The sequence below is a fragment of the Nicotiana tomentosiformis genome, chromosome 6, assembly GCF_000390325.3.
Source record: "Nicotiana tomentosiformis chromosome 6, ASM39032v3, whole genome shotgun sequence".
NCBI classification, from domain to species: Eukaryota; Viridiplantae; Streptophyta; class Magnoliopsida; order Solanales; family Solanaceae; genus Nicotiana; species Nicotiana tomentosiformis.
In genome coordinates this window covers 93,718,085-93,729,142 of record NC_090817.1, presented here as the reverse complement: position 1 = coordinate 93,729,142, position 11,058 = coordinate 93,718,085, and the positions used below count along the sequence as shown (strand labels likewise).

General features: G+C 32.2%; 1 protein-coding gene across 1 annotated transcript; it reads left to right on the top strand.

The window, feature by feature from the left end:
* Positions 1 to 4,561: 4,561 nt before the first annotated feature.
* LOC104116438 (receptor-like kinase TMK3) lies at positions 4,562 to 8,711 on the top strand. Its single transcript, XM_009627290.4, has 2 exons — positions 4,562 to 7,082; positions 7,786 to 8,711. Exons 1-2 carry the CDS (start codon positions 4,694 to 4,696, stop codon positions 8,286 to 8,288), a joined length of 2,892 nt encoding a protein of 963 aa, XP_009625585.1. The 5' UTR covers positions 4,562 to 4,693; the 3' UTR covers positions 8,289 to 8,711.
* The last annotated feature ends 2,347 nt before the right edge of the window (positions 8,712 to 11,058 follow it).

Here is an 11,058-nt window from a genome sequence, read left to right as displayed (position 1 = left end):
TGTCAATAGAATCTACTTTGCTGATTTGCCAACAGGAAAAGTAAAACGAACTCAGAACTTGGTCGAAAAAGAAAAGTGATCACTAGAGATAGAGAAGGAAATTTCCTAATCTCTTCATGTTAGCAGTCCCTTCAAGTATTTGAGATATTTTGGAATAGAAAATGACATACTACATCTCTAATAGAAAAATGAGAACTTCTAAAATAACCTAATTCAAGTTCTTTTCCCCAAAGAAGTATCGTTTTTTTTTTTTAGAATGAAAGAAGAATTCTCGTTCTATCGGAACATATTTTAAACTCCTTGTTCCATAAGTTTTAGGCCAAATTTAAGGCATCAACAGTAAAAGCGACGATATATTTCAAGAGTGAATCCCGAAGTAATTCCCTTATTATTATTAGTAGAAATTAAACATCACCAAATTATTCTTCTTAATTGAAAAATTCGAGAGTGGGCAAAACTGTATAACAACAAGAATATACTACATTTAGGAAAATATTTTTACACTAATGTTTTGAGGAATGTTCATTTTCAAAAAAATTGAGATAAGGAATAGTTCATTTTGCAAATTCTTTTAGGCACATGTTAAACGAAAAAAGAAAAGAAAAGAAACTAGGAGTAACATATACTATATGATAAATTCTATTGATTCATAGGAATTGAAAATCATACATCTTTAGTTGGCTGACAAAATTTGATAAAGATATTTCACCTAACTTTGTCTCCTCAAAAAAGTAAAAACATAAAGAAAGAAAAAAATATCAGCACTTCAGTTGCATGCATACGTAGAGGAATTTGGTTTTGACAGAGACGTATAAGCTACATACATACGTCTCAATAGTATACTCGCGGAAAATCTACAATTAAAGTATAAATATGTATGTATTACTTAATCATGATTAAATATTAAAAGAATATAAACAAAATATAAAACATATATCTTTGCATTAATTTATTGTTTCGATATAAATATTTGGTGCGAGAAAAAATCTTTCGTATGCTAACAATGTAGCATTGTTAGTTTGTTTTGTAAAATAATTTTTTTAGGCAATATTGGTACTTTTATTAGTTGATATTTAGTCATCCTTATATATCTATTAATCTGTCATTATACCTTTCGCTGTATAAAAAATTGTAATATGTTCTGTCAATTGGTTAATAGTGCATGCAGACGATTTTGTTTTCTCGAAATACATGTAGAAGATATTCTATTTATAAGACTCTGGACATCGCCAATTTACAGATTTCCTCATTTGAGTCTCATTTAAATAATTAACCATTTATTTAGAAAGAGATTTTAAAAATATAAATATTCAAAGAAAATGAGCGAAAAAGGTTATCTCTTTTGGATTGAAAACTTAGTAGTAAATAACTTTTTAAAAATCTAATTGAGTAACACGTGAAAATATTTTTTATCTCATCCGGTTAGAGATCTCGCTTATATTCTTATCTTTATTAATAAAGGTAAGTTTCCTTTTTTTCTCAAAAGAAGTTGAAAATTAAATGTACTTGACGCTGAGAGTCAACTAATTACTAATTGAATTAGTAATGAATTCATTTTTTGGTATATACTCGTAAAAAGTAATGCCCCTAGTGACAAGGAGCTAGGCCACCAAAAAAAAAAAGCTTTAAATGCAACCACCAAAAACTTTAATTAATGTGTATGTGTATTCTATGAAGTTGCTAAGGATGCGTGAAATTCCCGTTTTCGGACTTGTTATTTTCATATACAAATAGTCTCAACTTGGGGCGTACAAACTGAACCGGAAAATCACATCAAATCGAAAAGTTAAACCAAATTGATTAAAAAATTCGACTAGGTTTGGTTTAGTATTGAGTAAAAAAAATCCGAACCAAACCGATATATAAATATATAATTTATATATATATATATATATATAAAATTTTATATAGAATTTTCTTTTAAAATATCTAAAAATATTTGAGATTCTCGTACGTAATATAATATTTAATAGAATATGAAGTGCTCCATATTTATTAACCTTAAATAATGGGTTGTATGATCACTTTCTTATCAAGTGTTACTGAAGTGCGTCAATCTCTTTATTCTTCCATATTCATATGTCAAGATCTATTAAATTTTTATATTTTTTTAGAATTTGAAGTGATTATTATTATTTAGGTATCGTATTGATTTTTATGTTTAATTACTAAATTCGATTAACCATAAAAGTGTACATCAACAAAAAAATTATTGTCAGACGACTAAAGAGATAAGTATTATGTGTTGCTAAGTAAATTCTCCCATAAGAATATTTTAATAGATAATATGTTTATCAATTTTTAAAATTTTTACTAAACATATATTTACTTATAAAAAATTTAATAAAGTAATTGAAATAATATTTAAGTAATAAAAACCCGACAAAACCAAACCAATCCAAACCGATATAATTGATTTGGTTTGGTTTTGATAAAAACTGAACCAACTGGGTCCATGTACACCCCTAGTCCCAACATACAAGAATGAGTGTTCCCCTCCCCCTCCCCCAACCTCAACCTTCTATAGGGGTAGAACAAGAATTTGTATTTAGTAACTTTAACTTTTAACGTTTTTATTATTGAATTTATTGCACTTTAAAATTATTAAATTTCAAATTTAATTTTAAATTTAAGTTTAACTTGCGCGTGCATCTATCTTTTAGGTTAAAAATAGTGAAATTAATTGAAAAGTTGAAACCGTTAAAAACATACTATCTTTGCCGTTGCTCAGAAATTTCAGAAAGAAGAAACCTTGAAAAATAAAGAATATATTACTTCGAGAAAAGAATTTTAATCTAAACAGGAAAAAATTATACATACAATTTTGTTAGGTATAGTAACTTTTAAGCCTTTTATTGTTAACCTGGGTGATTTCATCGTAATGTTTCTTAGTACTCAATCTCTACTTCTAGACAACCGAAAAGACAAATATTCTTAACATCAAGGGACATTTTGTCCATAAAAATATTCACTTTTTTTCTGAATTTTTAAAAAATATGTTTTCGGAATTTCACAAATTTTATATCCAAATGCCCACTAAGTAGACTTCAATTCCGTATTGAATTTGGTCAGTTTTCAAAGTCATACTTAATAGTTTTCTAATATACTAAAGTCTTTCGTCGTGATCATATATTATTTCATCCAATTCCTTAATGCGGGCTTATGTTTAATAATGTAATTAGCTAATTTGTAGTTCTTTTTAAGGAGATGGTCAATTTAACTCGGGATAAACAAAGTCAGTCACTCAATTACAGTTTTTTTAAGGATAATGAGTGGATCAATCTATACCCACAATTTTAAATTTGAAATGTAATTGCAATTACACTATAGTCGTTAATCGTGTAAATAAAACTAAAGTAACTCTAATAATGAAAATTGAATAAAGAAATTATTTTTATGTAGAGAGAAAAAGACAAACAGAGAACATTGTCCAAAAAATTATGGACACGTCAACAAGCGACGCTCCAATATGGACCCATGGAAATTGGAAAGAAAATAAAAACATAAAAACAAAAAAGAAGAAGTTGATGTTGTCTCAATGCTGCTCTCATCGTAACTCGTCATCATTGTCCGAAACGCACAGTTGCCGACAACGCCAGTTCCTCCTTTGACCCAAAAATAGGCATGCCACTCGTTTTTCTTTTTCTTAAAAATAAAAATAGAGGGGCAAAGATTTATAAAATAAAAAGAAATCTGTGCATTCTTGCAAACAATGATTTGCAATTTTAATAGCATAGATGAAATCTTTCACATAATAATTAGTGTGAGTTTTAACTTTTCGTCTTTCGCTGAATTAGATAGACTATATAAATCCACGAACAAGAAAAATATTGAGTCCTTTTTTTTGGACCAACACAAACGAATGTATTATATTATATTAAGAATAAAGCCTAAAAACATGAAAAGATCTGCTGGAATATATATGAGTAATATTGTCCCCGTTCATGTGAAGAAATTCCAGGATTAAAGCGCCTATTTTCGGTATGAATTTAGAAATAAATTACTCATTAAAATTTATATGTATATAATGAAATTATATTAAAAATATTATGAGTCAACATAACTAATATAAAAAAAAAATTAAAAATTATAGTAATAAAAACAAACTTTTTGACTTCCAAACAATAAATAGGCAGGAAGAGTAGTATGTAGGGAGTCTATTTGTTGAAAAAAATACATGTGAATTAATTTTTGTCTATTCCATCCAATGAGGTTTGTTTCAACTTTCATTTAATAATTTACATTGAGATTCTTAAGATCTCACATCCATTTACACAATTAACTAGCAAAATCTAGATAGATTTCATGTAACAAAAGGAAAAAGTAAAAGAAGAAAACAGAAGTGTGAGTAATCAAAGGACAGAGAGAGAAAGAGGAACATAGAGTGTCATGAAATTGTACTTGCCTTTAGGGTTTGATCCACATGTAAAGGAGTGAAAACCCCTGCAGCTCAACTGTTCTTTAACTCACTTCTCTTCCAAAATTCACTCACATTCCTCCTTCTGTCCTTCATTCTTTTCTTTTTTTTTTTCTCCAAAAAAAGGTACCATTTTTTACAATTCAGTTATGTACTTTGATCCTTTAGATGATGTTTTTGTATGTAAGCATTTTCAAGATTATTAGTTCATCTGGGGTTTAGAATTCTTGAAAGGAAAGTATGGAATTTTATGATAATCTTGAATTCTCATGATGCATGAATATGGATTTTGATTCCAGAGGAGTTGTTGTATACTTATGTACATTTGCTGTAATTCTTGTAAATGTGGTTTTTTGTGTTACAAATCCGAATGATTTCAAGATTCTGAATGATTTCAGAAATGGATTAGAGAATCCTGAGCTCTTGAAATGGCCATCTAAGGGGAATGATCCATGTGGCCCTCCTGCATGGCCCCACGTGTTCTGTTCTAGTGACAGAGTGACTCAAATTCAGGTTCAGAGTTTAGGTTTAAAGGGTCCTTTACCTCAGAACTTGAATGAATTAGATAAGCTTCAAAATCTTGGCCTTCAGAAGAATGGTTTTAATGGTAAATTACCTACTTTTAGTGGATTATCTGAGTTGAAATATGGTTATTTGGATTGGAATCAATTTGATACAATCCCTGCAGATTTCTTTAATGGTCTTAGCAGTGTTCAAGTTTTGGCTTTGGATAATAATCCCTTTAATAAAACTGGATGGTCTATTCCAACTGAGTTGCAAGATTCAGCTCAGCTCACAGATTTTTCTTGCACGTCTTGCAATATAGTTGGACCATTGCCTGATTTTTTCGGAAAATTGCCTTCTCTTACTACTTTAAAGTTGGCATATAATAGCTTAACAGGTGAGATACCGGAGAGTTTTCGTGATTCAATGATTCAGATTTTGTGGTTGAATAATCCAGTTAATGGTGGTGGAATGACTGGTCCAATTGACATAATTGGTACTATGGACGAGCTTACGTCGTTATGGCTTCAGGGCAACAGTTTTAATGGATCTATTCCTGATACGATTGGTGATTTGGCTTCTTTGAAGCATCTTAATCTTAATGGAAATAAGCTCGTTGGTTTGATTCCGGAAGGATTGGCGAATCTAGACTTGGAAGACTTAGACTTGAACAATAATATGCTCATGGGTCCTATCCCAAAGTTTAAAGCTGCTAATGCTACATATTCCTCAAATTCTTTTTGTCAATCAACTCCTGGTGTTCCTTGTGCTCCTCAAGTTAATGCACTTTTAGATCTTCTTGGTGGTTGGAATTATCCGTCCCAGCTTGCTTCTAAATGGACTGGTAATGATCCATGTGCAGGTTCGTGGTTTGGAATCAGTTGCAATCCTAAAGGTCATGTTACGATTGTTAATCTACAGAAAAAGAACCTTACCGGTACGCTTAGTCCTTCACTTGCAAACTTGGATTCACTGCTTGAAGTTCACTTGGAAGGAAATAGTCTGCACGGTCCAATTCCAACAAACTTGACGCAGCTCCGATTTTTGAGATTGTTGGATTTAAGTGGGAATAATTTTGACCCTCCATTGCCTAAATTCAGGGATGGTGTGAAAGTCATTACAGATGGAAATGCTCATCTTGTTGCTAATGTAACTGTGGGCGCTCCTCCTCCGAGTATTGGCCCATTTCCTCCATTGAGCCATAGTCCTAAACCAAGTAAGGGGTTACCACTGAAAAACCCCTCGCCTAGTGATAATCGGCCAACATTATCAGATACACCACCTTCCCCAGAGATAAGGTCGGGATCAGGCTCAGACTCGAACAATAAGAAAACCGTTATCATTGTAATTGTGAGTGCAGCTTCTGCGGCCTTAATTCTTCTTGCGGTTGTTTTAGCTTTCAAGAGTAGAAAAAAACCAAAGAAGGCCGCTGGTACTACTGTCATCCACCCAAAAGACCCATTCAACAAAGATGACATTGTTAAGATCACGGTCTTAGAAGATCCTATGATGTACACTGCACAGAGTGGTACTACAACTACAAGTAGTGGTGGAACAGAAGGTACTCAATTGATCGATGGAAACCTTTCCATTTCAACCCAGGTCCTCCGAAAGGTAACCAGTAATTTTGCACCAGAAAATGAGCTTGGTCGTGGCGGCTTTGGAGTTGTTTACAAAGGTGAACTTGAACATGGAACTCATATTGCAGTGAAGAGAATGGAATCTGCGATTATCAATAGCAAGGCGTTGGATGAATTTCAGGCGGAAATAGCTGTGCTTTCTAAGGTTAGGCACCGCCATTTAGTTTCACTTTTGGGATACTCTATTGAAGGAAATGAGAGGCTTTTGGTATATGAATATATGTCAAAGGGCGCTCTGAGTAGACATCTTTTCCGCTGGAAGAGCCTGAACTTAGAGCCTTTATCATGGGCTAAGAGACTCAATATTGCTCTAGATGTTGCTCGAGGGATGGAGTACCTTCATAATCTGGCACACCAGAGCTTCATACATCGTGACCTCAAATCATCAAACATTCTTCTAGATGATGGTTTTAGAGCAAAAGTTTCTGATTTTGGATTAGTGAAACTTGCCCCTGACAAAGAAAGGTCTGTCGCTACAAGGCTTGCTGGAACATTTGGATACCTTGCTCCTGAATATGCTGGTAAGTGTCCATTTCTTTGCCATTGGTATCTCTTTCATATACACTCATTTTGACTGTTCTGATAATTACTGTTGTCATTTTAGCATCAGTTATAATTTTTTACTCTCTGGTAACCTGTTACATGAACACATCTTTACCTGAATGGATACAATACACTTTTAGTCCCTCTATATTTATATAAATGCATCAGCTCTCCAATGAGAATCCAGACTGTGCTGAACGGTGCCCTTCCTCCTTAGCGAAAATAGGACAGAGTAACTAATGAAGCAATTCTGTTATTCCTCTATGTTGTCATTGTGCCTACTAAATTGATATGCATCGGACGCTGATATATCAATCTCTCTTCATTCAGTCACATTCTCATTCTTTTCAATATCTTTGTTAAACAGTTCAAGTAGAAGGTATCACATCCTCTCTCCATATGACCATTCATAGCATAGTTATCTTGTCTCGTCAGAAGAAATAGAAACTCCGTCCCAATTAAGATACGTTTCTCTCGAGCCATGGTACTGAAATATGTCGCGTAAAACTGTTCAACAAGCATGGCATGCTGAACAGCTGCTTTAAAACTTCTTTTGAATTTTGGTGTAGAAACTATTGCTGACTCATTATTTTTACATTACCGTATATGATATATCTAAGTTCTCTGTCTAGTTAGTCACCTTTTTGCATCTATCCTAACTCCAATTTTACTTCTCTCCAGTAACCGGAAAAGTCACAACTAAAATAGATGTATTCAGCTTTGGGGTGGTGTTGATGGAACTTGTGACTGGACTAGCCGCCCTTGATGAGCAACGTTCTGAGGAAACTCGATATCTAGTTGAGTGGTTTTGGCAGATAAAATCGAATAAAGGAAATCTCATTGCTTCCGTTGACCCAGCTCTTGATGCGAAGGAAGATATCCATGAGAGCATTTGCACTATGGCTGAATTAGCCGGACATTGCACCGCCAGAGATCCTAATCATAGGCCTGACATGTCACACGTAGTGAATGTGCTTGGCCAACTTGTTGAGACTTGGAAACCTTTTGAAGAATCGGATGAATATGAAGGAATTGACTACTCTCTACCTCTGCCAGAAATGTTGAAGGACTGGCAGCATGAAGACACTGGAGATTTCACCGGTACTAGTCAGGATAGTCGAGGAAGCATTCCTGCCAAACCAACTGGATTTGCGGATTCATTTACCTCAAACGATGCTCGATAAGTGAACTTGGTTCTGAGCTACAAAAGTCATTGCTATTGGTTTTGCTTGAATTTTCAACATCAAATTTGCTTTCTGCTTGTGAAATAACTTATGGAGCATTGCGTCCGGTAAATGGTGAATATACAGATACTGAGTTGCCATGAATGAATGATCAAGTGATCAAACTGGTGTCATCCAGATATAGAGCAAAAACTTGAGAAATCCTTTGGTTTTTAATGTTGCTTATAGAGTTGTTTTGTTTTAAATGCTGCTTATTTTTAAGTTATATTTAGAATAGCTTGGTTCAAACTGTTGTATAAGTTATTTACATGATACTGTTGACAGTCTTTTTTGTTTTCTGAGGGTAAGCTATTGGAAACATATGTGCATGCATTTAAGGAGAGTGATGCTCAAAGTAATTATAATCAAATGTCTATTCTTGGATTTTCTTGATTAGAAAAACATCTTAGTTTGAATGGGCTAAATCATTTTACTAAGGTGCTTTTGAGTATTTTGACTTGAAACTATGATAGTTCCCAATTTACTTTAGCTGCTCTTCTTTTGAATTTGTTTATGAGATTGGGGGAATGAACCGGTACGAACTCATTTTAGTAAGTATTGAACATTTTTTGTCATAGAAAAGTCGGAAGGAATTTTGTTTTAGGACTAAAGTTATGAATAATTTTATAAAGTTACTCCCTGCCAGCATTCCGGAATCTAACAGGATTATTTATTTTATATAAATAATCAATGAGATATTCTATCAAAGGTTTCCGTAATTAACTGATTTAATTGATAGTAAGTTCCAGTTAGAGATTGGTAATTCAACATCAAGATGTGCACACAAATATTTGTGTTTTCCAGTTAGGGACGGGTCCAATGGAGCAGAGTGAATGTATAAAATTCATATAATCGACCTTAACTAATTTTAGGGTGATTGTACCAATAAGAGTTTATAAGTGTCAATTCGGCCATCTACATTTCAAATAAAGACGAGCATCTCTATTATTGTTTACAATTAATGGAATAAAAAGGTAAGCGGACAAGGCACGTGGAGCGGAGTGACACTATGGTATCATGACTTCAACTGTTCCGTTCCATTGTCATCCCAAGTTACAGTAGTTGGCCTAATGTGTAACCCTTGGGCTTAATAGTAGACCTAATGTGGTTCTATTTCAGTCACTTTATATGACAAAATAAGTTAGAGCACGAGGTAGGTTGCTGTTTAATTTGTTGATGAAACAATTGAAAAGGATTGCTCATCCGACAACTCTGATGTCCTTGTGAATGAAATGTTTCTTTCGTTCCATACCATAAAAAACTGTCGGTGCTCCTTTTGATTTGAGTCGAAAGTACGGAGTATTTCGATGAATAATGTTTGCATTTTTATACTACTCCTATTACCTTATTTTATATTACAGGTTAAAGTATGGTATATTTCTTTACTTTTTGTTATTTTTAATTGATGCCACACAAGTAAGCCACTCTATAATCGATAATTTGAAAGAGGAGATAATGACTGTATTTTACCTATTATTTAAAATAATTACAACGATAATTACCTTGAAATTCAGCCAACTTGCTAGCAAACTTCATAGAGTTGTCGGATGTAAAACGAGGAAATAATTAGATGTAAAATATAAGTAAAATACGAAATTGAATAACTGAAGCATGAATATCCGGTGACTCACGGATAAATTTCACAAATGCTCATATAACTATGATTTGTTTTCACTAAAGTTACATAACTTTGTTTTTTCACACAAAAATTATATAACTATGACTTTTTTTCACCAAAGTCATATAAAAATCATAAAATTTTTACTAACTCACACAAAAATCATAGTGATTAAAAAATATAATTTTTGAGTAGTATTTTCTTATTTTGTGATTTTTATTTTCTTATTTTCAGTCTAATAAATAATAATTCAATTAAAATAGGGATGAGTCAACCCGACCTGACCCACCCGATACTTATGTACAAAAATTAAAATAATATTAAAAGTGAATAGTAAATCCTTCAAAATATGATAGTTCTATCTTTTATTTTTCTTTTCAAGATTTTTATTCAAATCGATAATATTTTTGTCAGAATCTCATGCATTTCGAACTAAGTTTCTTATGGGGAAAGAATTCACTTTTAGTATTATTTTAACTTACGTATATGGGTATTGGGTTAGGTTGGGTTGGGTCATTCCTATTTTAAGGAAAAAATATAAAATTAATAGGCCGGTCGAAATTAATTGCATTTGCTAGTCAAAATATATATATAGAATGTGTATATTATATGTATATAATACACATATATAGAAAAATATATTTTATCAGCTATTATTTTTGAGAACGACTAAAAATATACTCATATTTCTCCTATTTTAATTGGATAATTATTTATTAGATTGAAATAAAAAATAAAAAAACGTAAAATAAGAAAATACTACCGTAAAATTTATTTTTCGACCACTATGATTTTTGTATGAGTTAGTGAAAGTTTTATGATTTTTGTGTGAGAAAACAAAGTTATATGACTTTGATGAAAAAAAATCATAATTATATATTTTTTGTGTGAGAAAACAAAGTTATACTTATGTCTTTGGTGAAAAAAAGTCATAGTTATATGACAATTTGTGAAATTTACCCGGTGACTCACTGTCTAGAGAGTGAAAACTATTTTGATAATTATTGGAGTTAAGTCATTTATGGTTTTTATTTGAATTCTGATTTTCGTATTTTTTAGGGGAGCCAGGATGTCTTTATTTTCATGCACAAAAGCTAATCGAACGTTATGGAG